The following is a 23,929-nucleotide window of genomic DNA, read 5'->3' on the forward strand; positions in this document are numbered from 1 at the left end:
CATGGACACATAGCTTTGCATTTGGTAATCAGCATAGATGGAATTCTCTGTGTAGAATTAGTAGTACTTGCAGTTAATAGATAAAAAATAAAGTTCCACAAGAACGTAGCAACTAGAAACAGAAACATGGAGCATATCCCGAACAGGAGACGAGGACTACAATACACATGGAACAAACCAGGCAGCAGCACTGAGGTATAAACTATCACCGGCGTTGGATACGCAGCACTACCTGGGTAATAACAAATGCAAGATAGCAAGCTGCAGGTCCAGCCTCTCTAATGGGATACTCACATCAGCTGTGCAAAGGCACGTACAGTCAAGCTCTGGCTGTCAAGTTAATCTAGATCTACAGTACCCTGCGGCCACCTGGCATGTTGATCGCTCAGCAACTGGCATGACCAGCGGCCCATGCGGCAGAGTAACACGGCGTCCCAGCTGCCTAGCAATGGCTGGAACCCGCTGAAGTAATGAGCCACGCTGGCAACTCCTAACAGTTCTATACTAAACAACCATTTCTATAATAAATTTAAGAGTACCCCAAAAAGGAATTACTATCTTTATTAGCCTAGGATAAAAAAATATTTTTTTGAGTACATTGTATTCAATTCCTGGGAACACCACCAAATTTGAGAAATGATTAAATTAATACAATACAACACTACCTTTGAAATCTCACAAACTCATGAACACAAGAATGGAAGCTACTTTATCCTTATTTGTCAAACTGCAGGTACTCAGACCCTTTATCTCAGCCATTGCTGTTGTTTTACTAATAGGCCAGACATCTCAGGATTTTCCTGTTTTTTCCACTTCAGAAATATGTTCCTGCTGCATGGGGGCAGCCATCTTGTCTGAGGTCAGCTAACACCATTGCATCCACTCACAGAGACTTGTTTCTCACATGACTCTTGTACCCAATCCCAGTGCAGTAAGCCTTAAATAAACCATTTCCTAGCACATTAACAGTTCAGCTTGTCTCCTAACTTGGTTATGTGATGGTTCCTGGCTCAGGAGAGCATCTTCAGCTATTCTTCTGCCATGCGGTTCAAGCTGTTCCTGCCTGCTCTCCAGATCTCTAACAGTCTACATACTGCTCATTTTCCAGCAGTCAACACACTGCCCATCTTCAAGCAGTCCATATAGCCCAAGTTAATGTTTCTATTCTGTTTATTTGCAAGCAGTTCTCACTGCTAAGATACCAAGTTCAACTTCTCTTCTAACAAGTTTCCTGACTCATGTATCTGCAAACCCTGTGCAGCTTCCAACACTGCAAAGCATTAGCACTTTTGCCTCCTTTCAGCCTGCTAACAGCACTTAACCACTCAATAGCAGGATCCATCTCCAAGCTTCCCAGCAGCACTCAACTGTCATCCCTAACACCAGTATGCTGTCTGCCTCCTGCAACACATCCTGTAACTCCAGTCTGCTGTTCTCAAACCACAAAGGTAAACTCCAGTCTGCAGTCCCCACTCTGCAGAGTATCAACTCTGCAAAGTACACAGTATACAGCTTCTCCCTGCAGTATTCAGTCATTTGCAAACCTGAAGCAGTATTTACACTGCCAATCATCTCAGCTCCAACTCACCAGTTACCATACATACCATTGTGTCCAGTACTTAGTTACAAGTCATCTGCTATCATACATTCCACGGGGTTCCAGTACTCTGTGTCTACTCACCTGTTATACTCGGCATCCATTCCAGCTCCAGTTCAGTTCAATCTGCATTTTCCAGTTTGTACCAGTCCTGCTCGTGTTCCCAGATGAACTGCAGCGAGCAATCGGGTCGGACTGACCCCCATTATGCTAGGTAGTGGGGAGAGAGAGAGAGAGAGAGTGTGTGTATGTGTGGGAAGAGTGTGTGTGTGTCTGTGTAAAGAGAGTGTGTGTTGCCTCTTCCTTTGTGAGAACCTGTCAGCTTGTGTGAGAACCTGTCAGCCTGTGAAATACCCGTGATTCTGAGACCCTGCCCGATTGATTCCTGATCTGATCCAGCTATCCGTGAACTCAAGTTTTGGTGTGGAATTTCCACACAGGCACTGTCTTGCCAACATTTCTTTATTGCATTCATCCTGTGCATTGTTGCATGTACATAGTTATTGTGTTTATTTTATATTCCAACCTGTGCATTGTTGCACACACATGCATTAGGTTATCCCTCTCTGTCCGCAAATATTGCAGCGGCATCTAGCCAGGTTTTTGTGTACGTCTCACCATACTGCAACCTACTCTTGCCCAGCCTCCAATAGCCGCCTTGTCTATACATAAAACCTGGGGGCATCTGAGTATGGTGTGGACCTAATCTGCCCTGAAAAGGCGGCTGCTATAGGTGAAGTCTTTTGCTGCAGGAGGCTAAAAGACTGCTGGGCAGGGGTAATTGCGTGAGCGTCACCAGGAACCATCAGATAGCCCATCTCAGAAACTATTGCACTACCTATTTTATCTCCATTCAGCTGCCAGCTTCTGTCCCCCGGAAGTCCTCTCCACACACAGCAAGGTGGGAGGCGCGGGGTGGGCAGAGCGCATGGGAAGCACACTTTCTCTCTGCCTGCTGCTGTAATCTACACACAGCAGACAGACATTGGTGGGGGGCACGAGGTACTGAGTGGATGGGGCTACAGAAGCCAACTGATGGTGTTAGCAAGCGGCCGGAGAGGGGGAGTCAGAAGAAGGGGAGCCGGGAGCAGGTGGGCAGCAGGAGCGCTGGGGGTCGCGGCAATGGTGTGAGAAGGGGCAGGGTGTACCTCCCCACGGGCAGTTCTGCAGCTAGCAGCGGTGGTCGCAGCCCTGCGGTTTCTGCCGGTGGTCCTGTGCCCACAGTACTTTTGCGCTGTGTGCCAGGCACCACTGGCCTATAACTAGTTATGGTCCTGCTGTCTCTCTAATTACACTGCCTGTATGACTTCTGGAGGTCTAAGAAACTATATACAATAATAATATAACAATAATGCATGTAATACCCTCCACAAACAAAATTGAAGTATGATCAAATCCATCTAGCAGTCCAACAAGTGGGAGAAGGGGAAGGGCATACCTCATTGCAGGCAGTTCTGCAGTGGGCAGCGCTGTACACCAGTACGAAAATATATAGAAAACATATAAACCTTAGCATAAAATTATACAATAGGCTTTGCTCCACTACACTCAACCATCTATGGTGCCTGAGGTATGTGACCACACCATTTAAATAAAAAAGTCATATATACTCTGCATTAACCTAATTACACTCCAAACTGTATTTTATTTAAATTGAGGGAAAGTTAGTTCCAGAACATTGCAATACTTTGTATTAGTATTTGTAATAGTATAAGCACATACAGGTATATCATGTATACTACAACACATAGCATTAAAAGTAACAAATAAAAGCATAAGAAAGACCATAATTAAGCAAATAAATGGGAGAATTCATATACTAAAACAGTAGAATTTAGAAGAATACTTCAAATACAGATTTATAACATAAAAAAAAGAAGACCATGATAAAAACCTTCTGGACTGAAATGGATTCTGAAATTTTCCATGTATCTAAATTTGTGAAACTTAATGAACCTATCTAATAGCTCTGCTCTATATCAATCCAACAACAGTGTCACCTCCCTTAGCTATGACCATACTATACCACACAGTAATGACCACAATTTATATACAAGTGTGTAATGTAGTACAGTGCAAGTACAATACACAGCAGTGCTCGTCCTCGTCTCCTCTAGGGATGGAGATAATTATAGCATGGAGTGATGAAGTGACCTCACTGACAAGCTCTGCACTCCCAGGGCCTCACAAAGTGTTGGATGCATTTGATCCTAGAATGCTAACAAAAATATGCATTAGGAGCAGATGGAATTATTGCATCTCTTTGTACCAGCCTTAAAGCACTAGCAATAGATACATTATCTCACAAGTCAGCCTAAATCAGCATTTAAGTATAAAGGGGGGATGGCAATGGAAGAAGCAGAGCGCTGCACAATTCAATTCAGAAACTATGAATCAATATTAGATATCTGCTCCAGTTGTGTTGTGGTTTTTCCAGGGCTGTCTTCTTTTTCCAGCTTCAAATATTTAATCTACAATATCTACAGTGTTTTCTCGGAACTTAAACGTTTGATGAAACCAAAGTGACAAAACAATGTGGATGCACTTCCTATAACAGTTTTCCTTGTTAGGCATATATATGGGGTGGATTTCAAGATCCATGATATTCAGTGTCTCAGCTTTTCCATTTCACAATGTTGGGAGAAGTACTTATTTGGCATGTTACCTTGTATATTGAAACATGGCAAGTTCTACAACTGATGGCTGGGGAAAGGACATACAGCATTTCCTACACAAAAGGTTTCTTACATGTTATGGGCATTAATCGGTCAATGCCCTTATGTATCATAATCATTCAACTTTAATTTCATGTCTGTCTGTGCAAAATGATTAGCAGCGAAAGAAGTACCTGGGAGGTGAGTATTTCATGAATGGCAGGGACCTGTCTAATACCAGAGTGGATGACGCTTACAATAAATCTATATACTGTTTGAACTGAGCATCATGCAAGGTGTACATTATATTAGAACACTGGCCTTTATTGTTATTTTGTGCAAACCTTAATTTCCATCTTCTCTACATCAATTATCTAGAATATGTAATCATGGTTCTAACAATGGATTTGTGATATACCAATTATATGTGATAATGGAACAGATTTTAGAAACAACAATAACGTAATGCTGTATTGTTCTAATGAAGCATATATTTCATAGGTAGTTCTCTATTGTGAGAACAAATCCCTTAACAAATTCTATGTATGTTGTAGGTGGTGGAGCAGATAGACAGACTTACTTCTGACTTTGAATTTGAGCTGGACACTGATGACTGGACCCCTGGAACTATTAGTAGCACATCCAGCAGTGAAAAGGGGGGTCCTCTGTGTGACCTGGGACCCCTGGATTTCCTGAGTTCAGACAGTTGGGAATTCTGCTCTTTTCTTGAAGCATCCACTCCTTCTGATTCTGGAGATGGCTCAGACCGTCCTCCTGACTACAGGCTGCTTAATGGTGGAGCCACTCCAAATGGGCCAGACTCCTCTAGTGAAGAAACCCCTGTCCCACCACAGAAACCCCAGCCAACCAGGACCCCTGGCTCCAGAGACCGGGTGAGGTTCAGTGACAAAGTACTGTACCATGCACTCTGCTGTGATGACAGTGAAGATCCCCCATATGGCCAGGACACTCATCGGGACCCTCCAAGAGCTGCAGTCCCTTGTGCTGCTATACGGAGCAGTAAAGGGGGAATTGCTGGAGTCAGGAGGGGCACCAGGAACTGCAGTACTCAGACTGTGTGCGACAAGAGCACCCAGACTGTGCTACCATATGTGCCAAAAAAGGGAAAGAAGGAGCAGAATTTAGGAGTGAAAGAATGAAAAGGGCAATAAGGATTGGTTGATCAGGAAAATAAAATATAAAACTTGACCAGTTTGAATGAGTGGAGTGAATGAGTAGATGAAAGAACAGATCAGTAGGGTTTTATATGCATAGAAAGCAGGGTGGATAGCTAAGCAAAACAGGTGTCATGTTGACATCTCTGCACACTTATATACTACGGGCAATATATGGTGCACTTTTTAACCTTTCTTATGAACTATGGGGTAGAGGACACTAGAGTGGGGGCACCTCATAACCCACCCTGTAACCTCACATCTTCTGCTGTGACCTCACATGTCTTTCTGTCCCTGCGCCAAATCTTCACCTCATGTGTATACTATTAAAGAGAAAAAATAAATCTGTGAGTTCAGAGTGTTTTATCATGGGCAGGGGTGTGATGTAGATGATTGACACTTTGTGTGCAGTGTGTTAATGTCTGATTGTCTCAGGGTTACAACAGGGTTTTTCTAAAACAACCGAGCCATTAAGCTATTTTAATGCTATGTAAAGGGCTTCTATAATAGCACAAGAAAGCAGAATGGAAAAGCTTTAATCAAAAAGACACTCCTATAACTGGGGTAATTGCTCTCCAGAGGGTAGTGTACTCTCTGTTGCACCTCACCAATTTCATAGCTGTAATGCCATTGCATTTCCAGACCATTAATCTTCAAATACTGCACTTGCTGTGTAGTTCCGTTCTCCGGAGAAATAGAGAGAGCATGTGTGCAAGAAAATTAATTTATTAGGATAAATTTATTAACTATGTGTTGAAATGCCTCCTGTACACAAAATGTTTTTTGTCTATTCAAGCAACACGGAACGGACAAACAACATGGTCCAGATAATGAATAGCGCATAATTTTATAAGCCCTCTAATATACAGATTTACTTCCCATCATTCCAGTAAAAAAATGAGCAAAAATTGTTGATAATCCCTAACAATCCAGCCATAAAGTACAGTGGATGGTCATAAATGTGAAGGTGAGTTGGTATTTGGGGATTATTATGCACATTTCAGGTTTTAGAACATATTTGTCTTTACATTTATTGTAAAACAATGTGATTTGTGCACTTGTGATTTACCAACTGTAAGTATTAAAGAAAATGTGCTGGCATGGGATTATGCTGTTAGCAGTAACTCATTTTTCATTACAGTTACGCATACAGTACTTTCCTACTGTGGAATACTCTACTCTGGAAGAACCTGGAGGGGAGGTAGATGTGGAAGTTATGGTGAGCATAGACAGGGAGGGGTAGACGTCTTTAAATAAATGAGTCGGGTGTGCATCATAGGGTCGACAGTCATTAGGTTGACCACTATTGATAAACAGTGACTATATCGACACCTGAAATAGGTCGACCTAGTCATTGGGTCGACATGGAAATGGTCGACATGGAAAAAGGTTGACATGAGGTTTTTTTGTGGGGGGTTGTGTGTCATTTTCTTCGTAAAGTGACCGGGAACCCCAATTAGTGCACCGTGTCCGCTCACCATGCTTTCGGCAAGGTGCCTTGCTCCCCTACCGCTGTGCTCGACACAGGTTACTATTCTTAATCATAGTCCACGTGGATTGTAAAGTATGAAAAAATAAAAAAAAAAGGAATTAAAAAATAAAAATTGTCGACCTTTTCATGTGTTGACCTTTGCCATGCCAACCTAATGATTATGTAGACTTAATGACCATGTCGACCTAATGCATGTCAACCAATCGTGATCGACCTAATGAGTGTCGACCTAAGTGCCGTTGACCTAAAGACCGAATACCAAATGAGTCTAGGGGCTGTTTAAAGATTTTGCACTTTGAGGAGAGCCTAAAATGGTAGAACAATAGGTTTCCGAAAAGGGGAACATTATTACAGGATTTCTGGTGGGGTCAGCTATCAGCAATACAGGTGGTACAGCGTTAAGTAGACACTTTTAAGGAAAACTTAGCACTTATAATTGTATATAATTTGATTCTAAAGTTTAGGGGAAGTCAGTGAAGGAAGTGCATCAGATAAGAAAGGATGGGTAGCGTAGAGGAGTCTTACAATAGCATTTATGATGAATTGCATGGGAGACAGTTATTGGTAGGCCAGCAGGATGAGGTTGCAATAGTCAAATCAGAAATTAGAAGTTTGGTGACATGTTCTGTCAGGAAAGGCCTCTATTGGAGATGTTTTGCAGGCTGAAGCAACATGACGTGGATGCAAAATAAAAAGTGCAGCAGTGACAATGGTGACACAAGCAGTGTGAATCTGGTAGGTAGGTAGAATGATGGTAAAATCAGTGAAATTATTGGGCACCTGAGACATTTTAAAATGTTGAATGGACAGATATTCCTTTATTAAAAGTGACTCCATGCTTGTTTAGAGACAGTTGTACCTACATTTTAGCAACATAGGGGTTTACACGCCCTTACATGCATTACAGACTCTTGGATGAGCATAAAAATAGATAACATACATCTATTTCTCTTGAGACTCAAGGTCACTTCCTCTGCACATATTACATTTCCATTTAAACCATTTAAGATGATGTGAGAAAAAAGAAGAAAGTTTTTTTCCTTTGCTAAATTAATTACAGAGTCAGTCACATACCGTATGTGGTAGTTGTAGTTGATGAAACTAAAACTGAAACCAGATTTCCTCAAGCTAAGTGTGAAAATGGGGTGGTTTTTGGAGTATGGACAACATGGCTGGCAGGGGAAACCTTATGCTGAGCAGTCTACTGGCAGACCTGGTTTGGGGCATGATGACAATAATAATAATAATTCTGTTATTTATATAGCACTTTTCTACCAATATGACTTTAAACCACTTAACTGGCATGGTCAGATCCCATGCGACCTTGCCGCTCCACTGTGTTCCCCAGTTTTTGACAAGGAAATCCGTTCTGCAGCTGTGCATAATATAATTTTCAAATATTTAAAAAAAAATACTTTTTAATCTATATTGAATAAAACATTTTTTTTAAACAATGTTTTGAACGGCTTTGAAGGGAAAATCGTCAGTTAAGTGGTTAAAACACAAAATAAGTTTAACAGAAAAGAGAACTAAGCATTTGCTTTGTAATTTTTAGGCACTACAGGGACATTAGTGAAATGCTGAGTAAACAGGAAAGCCTTGTGTCTGTTTTTGAAGGATTCTAGAGTGGAGACATCTCAAACTATGCAGGACAGCGAGTTCCATAGAGTCAGAGTTGCAAAGCAGAAAGCTCGACCCCCAGAAGAATTCCTGGAAATTCTAGGCACTGCTAATAATCCTTCATCTACAGATTGCAATAATCAAGTGGGACAGTAAGGGATCAGAACAGGGACGTGCAGTCAGGGGAGGCAGTGCCTCCCCTGTCATTAATGATTAAAATAATAGAAAGAAGATACTTATGACACATATTCTGTGTCATAAGTTTCTTCTTTATATTATTTCAATCATTTTAATACAGATAATTACTTTGGGAGGCACTGATAGCAGTGCCTCCCATTCACAATTGGAACGGGATACAGCGGAGGGGCGGGGCCAGGCACTGGGCTGAAAAAGCCCATTGAGAAAAGTGGTGAAAGCGGCACTAGTATCGGTGCCTCATTGACAGGGACGGGCTTTCAGCTCACATGAAAGCACGTCCCTGTCAGCACTGCAGATGTGATTGGACAGCGGATCCAGTACTGGATCCGCTGGTCCAATCACCTAAGTGGGACAAGGCTTGTCAATAATTACCTCCAGCTCCAGCGCAGTCGGATGTATGTTACATGACTGTGACTCCCAGAGCCCTGTGGGACGGTCACCAGTGAGGAGTGCCGCGTTGATGATTCTCAGCGCTCCACTCGGCAACTCGTCTAACAGGAAGGACCCGTCCGGCTGTCAGCACACTGAGCGGTTGAATGTGCTGAGGAGCCGGCCGGTCCTGTGTCAGATCGCTCCTCATTCCTTGGACAGGGCTGCTCCTCTCCCGAGCACTCTTCCTGACTGCCTGTCTCTCCAGCACCAATCCCCGCTGTCAGAGCCGCACAGTACCCGCAGCCTGACGGGTCCTTCCTGTTAGAGGAGCTGCCGAGTGTAGCGCTGAGCGCACAGCTGCATCATATAACGATTTAGTAATGTGAGGTGAGCGGGTGACTAGGGAGGGCCGGTGTCTATGTGCTGTGGGGGGCGAGTGTCTGTATGTATTGCAGGGGGAGGTGAGTGGGTGACTATGTGCTGGGTGGTGAGCAGGTGACTATGGAGGGGAAGGGGGGTCCGGTGTCTATGTGCTGTGGGGGGAGTGTGTCTGTATGTATTACAGGGGGAGGTGAGTGGGTGGCTATATGCTTGGGGGGTGGGTGTCTATCTGATGTGTGGGGGGAGGTGAGCAGGTGTCTGTATGCTGTGGGGGGATGTGAGCAGGTGACTATGTGTTGGGGAGGGGAGCGGGTGTCTGTATGTGCTGTGGGGGGGAGTTGAGCGGGTGTTTGTGCTGTGTGGGGGGAGGTGAGGGGGTGTCTATGTGTTGTGGGGGGGGGTGAGCGGGTGTCTATGTGCTAGGGGGTAGAAGGTGAGCGGGTGTCTGTATGTGCTTCGGGGGGAGGTGAGTGGGTGACTATATGCTTGGGGGGTGGGTGTCTATCTGATGTGGGGGGGGGGGTGAGCAGGTGTCTATATGCTGTGGGGGGATGTGAGCAGGTGACTGTATGTGCTGGGGAGTGGAGCGGGTGTCTGTATGTGCTGTGGGGGGGAGGTGAGCGGGTGTCTGTGCTGTGTGGTGGGAGGTGAGGGGGTGTCTATGTGCTGTGGGGGGAAGGTGAGCAGGTGTCTATATGCTGTGGGGGAATGGTGAGCAGGTGTCTATATGCTGTGGGGGGATGGTGAGCAGGTGTATATATGCTGTGGGGGGATGTGAGCAGGTGACTGTATGTGCTGGGGAGGGGAGCGGGTGTCTGTATGAGCTGTGGGGGGGAGGGGAGCGGGTGTCTGTATGTGCTGTTGGGGGGAGGGGAGCGGGTGTCTGTGCTGTGGGGGGGGGGGAGGTGAGGGGTTGTCTATGTGCTGTGGGGGGGAGGTGAGCAGTTTCTATGGGGTAGAAGGTGAGCGGGTGTCTGTATGTGCTGCAGGGGGAGGCGGGGTGAGCAGGTGTATGTGCTGCGCGGGGGGGATGAGTGGGTGACTGTGTATGTGCTGCGGGGGGGAGGTGAGCAGGTGACTGTATGTGCTGTGGGGGAGGTGAGCAGGTGACTGTGTGTGCTGAGGGCGGTGAGCACCGGTGACTGTATGTGCTGCAGGGTGTGGTGAGCGGGTGATGGTGTGAGACCGATGGGACCCAGAAAAAGACAGGTAAAACCCCAATTTTTAAAAGTCACCCACTTTTTTGGGGGCTCAGCGTGATCACTGTGTGTGGCTTAATTTGTAAGTGGCACTACTGTGACATTACAGAATAAGGGGCACTACTATGTGACATGGTGTGAAAAAGGGGCACTACCGTGTTGCGTAATGAAAATAAGGTTACGCTACTGTGTGGCGCACTTTGAATTGGGGGTACTGTTGTGTGGACACACCCATTCACAGTGAGACCACACCTTTTATTGGTGCTGTCCCTATTTAGCATGTGGTGAGTGAAGGGGGGGGGCACCAACATCTATCTTGCCTCCGGGCAACTGGGATGAAGTTACACTACTGGAGCTACCCCACCTCTGGTGATTGTCCTGGTGTAATCGCCATACCCCGCTCTGCGCTGCACAGACAGTCCGCGCTCACATCCTCCCAGCCAGCGGCTGCGCTGACTAGTTCCGCCCACCGCCAGTGTTAGTCAGTCTCCTCTCCCTGGGGTAATGGTGGCAGAAAATGGGCTGTGAGAGTCTGGGTCTGGGAGAAGCTGAGCACGGAGAAGGCCCCTGCGGAGGACCCGGTGCTGTCCCTGCAAGATGTGCGTGAGGAGCCAGAAGGCGATACCCTGGAGAGTGAGCCCAGCGCTGTGTGGACGGGACACCGAGAAGTGCTCTTACCCAGAGGTAACAGGGAGATCCCCTAATGCCTGCCCCCCCCATCAGCCTTTTTATGTGAGAATTTAAACAGTAGTTATGGAATATAGAGACACACACACACACACACACACACACACACACACATATATATATATATATAGGGAGAGAGAGAGAAGGTACGGGCCGGCACTCCTTCTAGTAGCTGGAGATTACCCTGGTGCCTTCTAGTGGAGATTTTGCAGAGTCCCAAGTACAGAAGACAGCGGCACTCAGAGATTTTCAAAAATGTAAATTTGTATTTAAAGTGTACAGAAAAGCCGACGTTCCGGGGCTCACCCGCCCCTTTGACAAAGGGGCGGGTGAGCCCCGGAACGTCGGCTTTTCTGTACACTTTGAATACAAATTTACATTTTTGAAAATCCCTGAGTGCCACTGTCTTCTTTATTGGGACTATATATATATATATATATATATATATATATATATATATATATATATATATCCTTGTTAGGGCCCCCCCTCCCCCCATCCTATAATTTGGTGCCTCCCCAGCAATTGACCTCACCGCACGTCACTGGATCAGAAGCTGCTTCAAGTTCCTTGGACTCTGGTTATGTAGGGTTTTGAAAGTCAGTAAGCAAATCTTGACATAGATTCGCTATCTTACAGACAGCCAGTGGAGGGAGTATAGAATGAATGTTATGTAGCTGGAAAGGGCGCTGGTTAGTTAATAGTCTGGAAGCCACAATTTGAACCAGCTGCAAGTGGGGCAATTCTTTTGCTGGGAGACCAAGGTAGAGGACATTGTAGTAGTCTGAGCATGATGATACAAATGCATGGATGACCGTAGGCATATCTTCTGATGGAATTAAGTGCTTGATTCTGGTTAAATTCCTCAGATGAAAGAATGAGGATATTATTGTGGCTGATACCTGATGTTTATGTGTCAAGCCACCATCCAGGACAACACCAAGAATCTGCACACGTTCAGTGTTTTGTAATTCTGAACCACCAAGTGTAGTTGGTTGGCTATGCAGCAGTCTTGTCCTTGTACCTATCATAAGGACCTCTATTTTATCAGGATTCAGTCGCAGCCAACTGGTATTCATCCACTCCTGGATCTCAGCTAGACACCCATTTAGGGTTGTTATCATGTTCTCAGTACCTGGAGTAAAGGACTAGGAATGGAAGGATAACAAAACAGACAGAGTTTATCATGAGTCACTTTGTGGTGATCTCTAAGTATAGATGATGCATCATACGCATTTAGATGCATCTCCACAGTGACTTCTGGGGTTAATGTGGTCTATAATGACATATTCTCTCATATGAAATGTTCAGTAAAGATTAATGTCCATTTCAAACTTTGCAGAGTTGAGTGGAAGCATAAAAATGCATGTTATCAGGCAAATGTTTTGCAACAAGAAGAGGACTAGTGCAAGTGTGGGCTAATGATGATGAATAACAAACCAAGCATGCAGATATGGGGCATTCACTCACACAGGATGCAAACAACACTGCATACGGACAAATGTATGCATTCGGTTAAAAACAAATAATGTGGGAACAGTTACAGCCAGCTTGTGATCAATTGTGCATCTGCCCCATAGTAGGGCTGTAACTAGGGTGGTGTGTAAAGGTGCATTGGACATTGTGCATTTGTCCTATGGGCGAAACTGGTTGCATCCACCTGCAAATTGCTTTTTCTGTGTGTGCCACCAGCTCAGAACAAAGGATAATTAATCACTGTTTGTCCCCTCCAGGCGTCCATAGCTTCATGTTGGCCATGCATGCGCAGCAGAAAGCCCTGACTGGGTCCTGCAGCAGTAGTGGCATTGCCAGTGATCACCAGGGTGTATATTTACTAAAGTTTGATTTTTAGGTCATTTTTATTAATCTACAATATCAACTGAAATCGATTCTATTTGATTTTCTGAATCCCTTCAAAAATCCCACATTTATTAATAATCAATTTTGTATTCGGTTTTCAAATCGAATTCAATGTGGATTCATGTTTGGAAGGGATTTTGAGTTGAATTTATGAAATCTCTTCCAAAATCAAACCTCAAATCCCCATTAAAATCCCCAACAAAATCAAACGCAATTTTGAACAGAACTTCCTCATTACTTCCTATTGGTCCAAATGTATCACATGCACACTAATTAAAGGAGAGGGTCTCTCCATACACTGTTTTTTACATGAAAACCTAACTGATGATTACAATTTTGTGTTTTTTTTGTTAAACACTTACAGCTTATAGTTGGCAATAAGCTTAAGCCCTAATTTGCCTTCCTGCCTGCCTTACACTTTCTGTGCTCACATAGTCAGTTGTTGGTAACAAAACCTCTGCCTGCTCCCTGTTTATTGCATAATCTGGGGGGAGTGGTTTATTTAATGTGCAATTATGCAATAGACGTCAGAAGGACACAATATCAAACAATTTTGCCAAATTATATAATAATATGCCTTCCAAATAATTTCTTTAAATAAACCAAAGATGCATTCTGTCATTGTTTTGTTGGCTATATGTACCTCTTAGCAGGAGTTTGTGGATTTGCAATGGAGTCAGAAGCCATGAGCAACAGCCATATCCTAAATAATAAAAATTTGGCTGAAGGGGAACAAATTAGAACAATATAGTAACAATTACTATTAGCTGCATTATTAGCACATACTGGTATCTTACGCAACAACCATCCCTCTGGCATTTGTCCCACAAGAATTTTTGCAGACAAGGTTGAATTGCTGAGGATGTTGGCCTCATGGGACGAACCAGGAAAGCCAGTTACAACACTCTATGATTTTAAAATTCATTATATCATCCAGACAAATTGGACAATATTGTGCTCTGGTGCTATCTATTGCACATTAGTGGGATAAGTATGATAAATATAAGTATAAATATGTGCACTATTCAACTCATGAAGCTGCTGATGGTGCTCTGATTGATTCTCCATGGTAATCTCAGTCAGGTGGTGATTTGCATTGTGTAGGTAGGTGCACAACATATTATAACCTTGGACATCCATTATTACTACTTCCACACTGCCCTACATGCTTTTGCGTACTTAAAAAGTCATCACTATCAATTTCCTACCATTAGAATGTCTAACATCATTCTAAACATTTGGGGATTTTAGGTTCGATTTTGAGTTTGATTTCAAATCGATTTGCAAATTGAATTTAAATAAATGAGGTGATTCTATGTTGGGCTATGAGAAAACATAATTTTTTTTTAGAAATTTGATTTCTATTGGGATGTGAGTTGAATTTGGCTTAGAATTTATCTGACATTCGGTTTGGTCATTAGTAAAGCTCTTCAATCCAAATTGAATGGAAATTAAATGTCAAATACATTGAAACTCCAGAATCGAATTTTAGTAAATATACTCCCTGGAAGCAGGAACCCAGGTCTGTAACGCAACATCGGCACTGCAGTATTAGTGGCTGTGTAACTATATATATCTATAATGTGCTGGTATAAAAGCAGCAGTGTGTGGCCACGTCTGCAGCTACTCCGCAAACACACTGCAGGGGAAGGATTGATAGTCATTAGCAAAGACCATTGTCACTGCACTGTGCAGCCATCCCCCATTGCTATCCCCTCTGTAATGCTGCTGATCTGTCCTCCACATCCTGCAGGATGTTCAAGAAGCAGAAGCTCAGTGAGGAGCAGTCCCCTGTACGGAGCAGATTCAGCCCCCATCAGCAGGTAGGACAGGAATGCTACTGGATGCTCATGAAGAACACTCACTAGTCATTAGGTGACAGGAAAACCAAAAATACTTACAGTAACTGGTGACCTGTAACATTGCTGTGATTATATTATTTCAGCTTCTGCCAGTAAATCACATTTAGGTTTCTGTAAAAGTTTTCCCTCTTGTTCCTGGGAATTTAACGACAAAGTAATGAAATGCATGTCCTTTTACTATAATATGCATACCTCCCAACTGTCCCGATTTTCGCAGGACAGTCCCATTTTTATAGGACTGTCCCGCTGTCCCACCCGTGGGCCGCAGTGTCCCGTGGTGGTGGAGGGCAGTTGGGAGGCTCTGTCAGTCACTGCTCTGCATAGCAGAGCAGTGGTGAATAGACGCTGTGCGTCTATTCACAGGTGCGAGAGGGGGAATGCCAGCAGCTCAGAGAGCACTGGGCATGCCCCCTCAGTGATGGTAAAAAAGGGCATAACTCGCAATCGTGGGTCTGCCGTGAGGCCATGACCCTTTTATATAGGCCGCACCCCTTTTTAGTGCACACGCAAGGTCCCGTTCTATGCTTTTAAAAACTTGGGAGGTATGTAGATTGTGAACTTTACACAACTATATTTTTGTGTGGCCTGGTAAGCAACAGTATCACTATATATACAGGTTGAGTATCCCTTATCCAAAATGCATGGGACCAGAGGTATTTTGGATATGGGATTTTTCCGTATTTTGGAATAATTGCATACCATAATGAGATATCATGGTGATGGGACCTAAATTTAAGCACAGAATGCATTTATGTTACATATACACCTTGTACACACAGCCTGAAGGTCATTTTAGACAATATTTTTTGTAACTTTGTGCATTAATCAAAGTGTGTGTACATTCACACAATTCATGTATGTTTCATATACACCTTATACACACAGCCTGAAGGTCATTTAATACAATAACTTTAATAACTTTGTGTATTAAACAAAGTTTGTGTACATTGAGCCATCAAAAAACAAAGTTTTCACTATCTCACTCTCAGTCAAAAAAGTCCGTATTTTGGAATATTCCGTATTTCGGAATATTTGGATATGGGATACTCAACCTGTATATATATATATATATATATATATATATATATAAATATATATATATATATATATAAATATAAATAATTTACAAATGGATCGGCACTCACCCTTACATAAATATTAAGTGCTCTGGTGCCTTCCGGAGTAGAATTATTCACAAAACAGTCCTTACCAAACAGTGGCACTCAGAGACTGGACCAAGGTAAATATCAAAAGAAGCGTGTACTTTAATGTGTCACATCACATCAAAAAAAGCATCCCAACGTTTTGGGGCACAGACGCCCCTTTGTCAAGGTGAGTGGAACAGAAATATATATATATATATATATATATATATATATATATGTAACAATAGAGGAATAGGCGCCCTTGGGATATACTTCCTCCCAATAATAAATAGGATTCAGCAGGAATCTCTAGACATGTATAAGTATATGTTTGCTCAATATTTTAGAGCATAAAAATCACATTAACATGTTCCATATAAAATTTATTAAAACATAAAAACACAAGCAATGGTACAGAGAATTAAGTATCCATCCTTAACAAATGACACCAAACAATTATACAGAGGACAAGTAGAATAACTTTTACAGACTCCTCCTTCTCCTTATAGCAAGTTTGGAGATTGGTGTAACAAATAGAAAAACCCAACGCGTTTCGTCTTGCTCAAAGACTTCATCAGGGGTATATCTATAAGCGTAAAATAATTTATCAGAATATTCCACTAATTATACAAATATAAAAAATACAAAAATAATGAAATAAAAGAATAAAAAATGGGAACATGTCAATAGATGAAAAAGGTGCAGGAACATGCAAAAACAGAGCTGGATAATAAAGTGCAAACCTACACCAATCGGGAGCACTTACTACAGTAAAGTACTTTCAAATAAGTTGACAATGAGTTACAAAGGTTAATGATTATACACAGAAGAGAAAAGAAAGAAAAAGAAGAAGAAGAATGAGAACATCAGAACATGTCAAGGAAACTTCATATGACATACCTCGAATGCTTGATAAAAATTGATAGAATGTCAAATGAATTAACAAATAGGCGTTCAGGATACTTGAATACTACCCACACATCAGTGGGATATATAGATGAAAAATAGATTGGGCCTAGTTAGGGAAATATTAGTTTTAGTAACTTTAAAACCACATGATATGTACATAATAACTGATTTATTAAATCAATCAGTGTGCTGGTGAATGGGAACACATACCATTGCTCGCTTCCAACCCACCACGTGTTTTTCCTGTAATGTTTACCTCCACTGATTGCACACCTTTCCATTGTGCCCTACATGCAGGGTACATCATACTACTACATAAGCATCAGTTTTCCCATATATGAACTTGGCCCTTGTATGGCTCACCTCCCACAGTGTAACCTTCAAAGTGCGCCTAACATGGCTGCCCCATATGGTACACTTGTGGATGGGATGAAAAATACATGGACCTTGTGGTTTTGTTGGAACCCTACTCTAAACTGTAGGACTCTGAAATCACCCCCATTTTGTGTCATCTCTTCTAGGGGTAGACTATTCCACCCTGGGTAATCCTACGCTTAGCGCCCAAGATGGCTGCTGCACTTGGTACCTATAAGGGTGGAATACACAACCCTTGGAAGTTATTACCCAAAATGCCTGCACCAATCCTGCGTTATGCTTTCTGTGGGCTTAAGATTTTTCTTTTATGTCTGTGTTGCTTGTCTATTGTTGTATTACTCAAATCCTCTGTATCATGTGCATTGTTTTTGATGTCTGTAAAGCGCCTTGAGTCCTGTTGGAGAAAGAGCGCTATATAAATAAAATTATTATTATTATTATTATTTATTTCAAATGCTTGACTGACAAGTTCAAATACACAGGTCTAACAAGGGTTCATATAGATGTGTGTCCTAATAAAATTATTATTGATATTAGCCAATTAGAGAGATAACCTCACTGGTCTACATAAACTCAAGAGGCTTACCAAGTATATTTATATTCTCTAGAACATTAATAAAATGCAGAATTTTTATTTGATAGGGAATATCTACCAATCTATACAGCCTCAACCCAAATCTTAGACTCAAACAGTTTTTTTTTTTTTGTTTTTTTTTTATATAGTACTGGTATTATAATTAACTTCCCTCATTGTCTATATGAATTCTAATTCACAGTAACATAATACAATAAAAATAATGGGAATAATTACAGACCAATCAAAATAGTAAATGGAGCCATATTTAAGGGTGATGCCAACATAATATCACATGAAATAGTCCTTACTCTCCAGCAGATCAGCAGTGTTAAGCTCAGTTCCAGTGGAATGAAACTGTGTTCAAATTTTTACCCTTAAATAGGGGAAAGGTGATGACATCACTTCCCATTAGTGCAGTGATTGGAAGTCAAATAAAACTTAAAAAATACCTTTATTTATGGCATAATTAATTCTATATACCCAACATTCATTAACCAGTTTATTTAGGGGGCAGTACTTAACAAATATCCTTATATCTTATATAGATTTAAACATGAATATCCTTAATTGATGAATGTATCCCATAATGCATCTATTTGGACCGGGACTAGGTGTTTCATGATTGACAGCAATGTTCACCAATAGAACCACTATAGGACCTATGATATAAATTATATATATAAAACCTCTTCTAATGTGCACACTATTAAACTAAGTGAGTGATACTATATGAATGAACCTAATCAGAGTGCAAACCAAGGACACCACAGTAGAAGTCGAACGCTGATTTAGTCACTCGCATCCCTTGATATGCCTAATCCCGCGGCGCTGGGACAAGAGCACTTATGCTCCAGCGTCGCCTCAATAAGCGCTGCACAGGGCCAGAAGTGCCCTGATCGCGGCGGAGAGCAGAGCTTCCTGCGTTCCAGCGGTCCGCGACTTTGCGTTCCACCGGGCCGTGATGACGTTTCACGTCACGTGATCATACCTCGTGACTAGTGGACATGTGATCCGGACGGCCAATAGACGTGTTCCCCTCTGTAACCTAGGAGACCGCTGTGGTTATAACTAGTGTGGTTAATATTCGTGAAGGACTATTATACAATGTTATATAAATCGGAAGTGTAACTGATTATCAGTGTATACATACTTATCACTAAATTCATAACATCATTAGTGTGATATAAACTAATAAACATATATTATTAGAGTGTGGAATGTATAGTTATTAGATAAAATAAACTAATAGAAACACCCCATAAATATTAAACTATTAAACTGCACCTACTATTATAACCCCAAAAATCCCAATATCTCTAATAGTGATGAATGGAAAATAATAATCTTATACCTATTATTCATAATATCCTATCTAATAAGAACTACCTATCAACGTGTTAAAGCACCATCCTCAAAAATTGGCTCCATTTTTACAAGATGACATTAATTTAAAAAAAAAAAAAAAAAAAAAAGGAAAGAAGTATCTTGGTATTCAGAATTAAATAATTAAATAGGCACATATTACAAAAAGTACAAAATATGAAAAGTATAAAATCTATACATGAACCCTTACAAGAATGCCACCATATCAATACTTTCATTTAGGCCAAAAGGGATAAGGGTATTCAATGTATAAATCCAAAAGGATTCACGCTGGGCTAACCGTCTATCCCTATCACCTCCTCTCTTATCTAACAAAATGTGTTCAACGACCGTAAATGAAAGACCTGAAACTTCAGAATTATGTTTCTCCTGGAAATGTCGTGGTAGGCTATGATTTTGGACCTTATTAGTAATATTTCGTAAATGCTCCTGTATTCTAATCTTGAGACATCTTTTAGTTTTACCTATGTAAGAGAGTTTGCAACTACAGTCAATTTTGTAGACAACATAGTTGGTATTGCAGGTAACTATGGTCCTCAGCTTGAAAATACGTTTGCTGTCATCTCTCCAACAGAAACCTTTCTTGTCTATGAAGCGACAGCATTTACATTTGTTACACGGAAAAAGCCCTGATCTCTTCATTACTGGATGTTCAACCAGGATCTCATCTTTGTCTCTGCCTTTCTGTAGTTGACTGGGAGCCAGTATGCTCTTAAGGTTCCTAGATTTCCTAAAAATTATATTGGGTCTGGTGGATAAATGTGGACCCAATAATGGATCTTTTAGAAGAAGATGCCAATGTCGGTTCATGATGTACTTGATCTTAGTACTCTCTTGGTTATACTGTGTGATGAAAGGTCTTTCAGTGGGGCATTTTTCTCTCTTGTTTGTTTTAGCTTCTAACAGGCTATTTCTATCAATTTTGGATGCACGGATCTGGTCACTTTTTAAGTGAGTCTCATTATAACCCCTATCAATGAATTGTTCAACCAAGACGGAAGACTGTTCCCAGTATTCTTCTAAACGGCTACAGTTTTTCCGGACTCTCACAAACTGGGAATAAGGTACCGAGGTTTTCCATCTAGACAGATGGCAACTGTCTGCAGGTATGAAACTGTTTGCGTCCGTTTCCTTGAAAAATGTTTTGGTATTGAGAATGCCCTTATCATCAATACTTAATAGAATACTTATATACACACACACAAGAAATTCCGGCAGCACTCCCAAACACAAAATATAACTGTCCGGTGCCCTCCTAAACCCGTATGGCAGCGGGTCATGTATAGCGTCCTGTCGGCGGCACTCCGGTATCACAAAGACACAACAGCAGGTTTGCAGAAATAACAACGTTTCGAAGCTTTAATCACTCCGTCTTCAGGTTATACAAGTATTGAACACCACATACCTTTTATCCCCTCCCAATGTGCAAAGAGCCCCGGCGTGGACCCCGCGTTCCGACGCCCGCTAATGACGTCATCCCGCCATCCCACCTGCCAAAGGCATCACTTTAATGAATGTGACTATGATAACATATAAAAACATCTACAAACAAATACATTACATACATAAAATTAAAAGCAAATGTAGCACAGACACAGATGCAGTGATTATATGTAGATAATCAAATTTCAAAGATAACATGTATATCTGAAATATCAAACATTATTCACCCAAACACTGTAAATTCCTACCACAGAAACTCATCTGATTTACTTATAAAAAAACAGTGTAGTCCCAGAGTCTCATTGAGACCCCTAGGTGCCAATGTTTGAAGCTCATAAATCCACTTAGATTCTCTTTGCAGTAACTGCAATGACCTATTCCCCCCTCTAATGTTGGCCGGTACATGATCGATAATAATATATTTTAAACACGCTACACTATGTCTTGCCAATGCAAAATGATGTGCCACTGGTTGATCGCTTGTGCCATTTAATATGGCCTTTCTAATGGCCAATTTGTGGTTGGCCATCCGTTCCCTCAATGTGCAGTCAGTTTTCCCGACATAGTGTAAGCCACAAGGGCAACTGATCAGGTAGATAATATACTTAGTCGTGCATGTCAATCTAAAATTGATAGTGTATTTCTTACCACTAAAGGGATGATTGAATGTACTCCCCATTAAGAGTGATCTGCACGTGGTGCAATTCAAACACCTGAAACAAACCTTACGTAAGGACAGAAACGTGTTCTGTTCGCTTTGTGTAGAAGATAACCCCGTGATGTCTGTTTTAACCACCCAGTCACGCAAGTTTCTACCTCTTGTGTATGTTGGCATAATAGAGGTCTCAGAGAGGTTCAAATCCTTGTCAGACTGGATCATGGGCCATAAAGATTTAGCGGCCTTGGAGATCGCCCCACTTTTAGTATTAAAGTGATTCACCCAAGGGAAACGGGAATTGATCGTTTTCTTTTGTTTCTGTGAGAGCAACAATTGCCTATCCATATTAAGTGCTTTCTGTTTTGCCACCAATAATTTCTCAAGAGGGTATCCCCTCTGTCTGAATTTGATGATCATATCATCAATCTGGGCTACAGCATCATCTTTGTCACTGCAAATTCTCACAGCTCGTAAGAACTGTGAGTATGGTAACCCATATTTTGATGACAGGGGGTAAAAACTTGAGAAATGGAGTAAAGTGTTACGATCTGTGTTTTTGTAATAAAGATCAGTAGATATAATACCATTCTTACATTTCACCAATAAATCCAAAAACTTGACACTCTCCCTACTCATCTCACACGTAAATTTAATGGGGTGTCCTGATTGGTTATGTAAGTTAATAACATCACTTAATTTCTCCTCAGCTCCTGCCCAGATGACAAAGACGTCATCGATATACCGTAAATACAAAATGATGGCTTCAGAGACAAAGGCCCTATCAAAAAAAAATTCTTGCTCCACCATAAACATATATGAATTAGCATTCGACGGGGCCACAGGGGACCCCATCGCACACCCAGAGGTTTGCAGAAAAAATCTGCCGTCAAATAAAAAATAATTATGCGTGAGGGTCATGGCTAGCAGATCTATTACAAAATCCACATCAGGTCCATTATATAGGGGATTACCCATAATTAGTTTGCGTACTGCTTGTAACCCCGCCTCATTGGGAATCACTGTATACAAGCTGGTAATGTTTATGCTGCATAACACACTGTCACACGGAATATTCCCAAGATTTTGTAAATGCTTAATGAAAGAGGTCGTATCTAATAAGTATCTATCCCTGTTCACTATACATGGTTGCAACAAAGAGTCAAGGTAAGTAGCAACGTTCTGAAAAAGCCCATTTCGGGCAGCAATAATAGGGCGTCCCGGCGGATTATCCAGCCGTTTATGTATCTTTGGTAATGAATATAACAAAGGAACCATAGGATGTTCAACAATTAATGCTTTCATTAAGGAATTAGAGATAATCCCTGCATTGACAGCCCTCTGTAATTTATCATGCAAACTTTGGGCAAATGTGTCAGTGGGATCACCCTTCAAAACCCTGTATACTGTAGAATCGCTTAATTGATGATGTAATTCGTCTTTGTATGCATCCAAATCCTGTATCACAATACCCCTACCTTTATCGGCGGGGCGTATTGTGATATCAGAATAAGATGCCAAATCTCTCAGTGCTTCAAGTTCGATTTTACTTAAATTATTGTAACACTTCATATCAATGTTAGAAACATTTTCAACAGATACATCATTATTTAACAACCGACCATAGGTCTTAATAGTGGCATTGTTAGAAACAGAGTCAAACTTACTGCGTCTTTGTAATTTAGCTAACTTGGGAGGTAATGGGTCCACCACATCTGATGCTAAAGTATTTTTAGCACCACAAAAGTGCTCATGTAGTTTTAATTGCCGGTTGAGTTTGTACTTCTCCACTTCCCACTTGAAGGGGTCAAACTTAACCGTAGGAACGAACGAAAGTCCCTTTCTCAGTACCTGCAATTCCGTCGGAGTAAAGGTATGTGTGGACAAATTAAACACTATTTCTTGCGGTACAATGGAGGACGGCCCACTCAGCCACGGCCCCGTCCTTTTCCACTGACCACCTCGGCGCGTCCACCGCCTTTGTCGGCGCCTGTATCCCGGATCCGTGCTCCCAAAGGGGACCTGGTGGAAGATGTGGTAGCATCAGAAATTATATCTGAATCGCTGTTGGTGTTCTTATCCGCCGATGAATCTGATTGCCAGAGTTGTTTGTAATTCCGTGGTCGAAAATACCGTTGTCGGTCATTGCGTGTCCCGCAGGCCCATAGGTATACACGATTTTGTTCATAATCGGCATTGACCTTGGCCAATTTTTTACGTTTGAATTGGATTAATTCTTTCCGATATGCTGAAATTTGGTTTTCCAATTTCTCCAGCCAATTACAACGTGTATCACTTGTGATAGCTTCCTTATGTTTCTGTTCAAAAGCAGTTATCTTCTCTCT

The 23,929-nt window shown here is 41.8% G+C and overlaps 1 protein-coding gene across 4 annotated transcripts in view; it reads left to right on the top strand.

Annotated features, from left to right (window-relative positions):
- The window catches only part of INSYN1 (inhibitory synaptic factor 1), a 163,973-nt gene extending 158,203 nt beyond the window's left edge, over positions 1-5,770 (top strand). For all 4 annotated transcript variants that reach the window (XM_063926459.1, XM_063926461.1, XM_063926460.1 and 1 more), the window contains one exon: positions 4,806-5,770. In XM_063926459.1, coding sequence (XP_063782529.1) covers positions 4,806-5,411 — 606 coding nt within the window. In that variant the 3' untranslated portion in view covers positions 5,412-5,770. The remainder of the gene's footprint in view (positions 1-4,805) is intronic.
- The last annotated feature ends 18,159 nt before the right edge of the window (positions 5,771-23,929 follow it).

Source organism: Pseudophryne corroboree, chromosome 6 (genome assembly GCF_028390025.1).
Source record: "Pseudophryne corroboree isolate aPseCor3 chromosome 6, aPseCor3.hap2, whole genome shotgun sequence".
Taxonomy (NCBI): Eukaryota; Metazoa; Chordata; class Amphibia; order Anura; family Myobatrachidae; genus Pseudophryne; species Pseudophryne corroboree.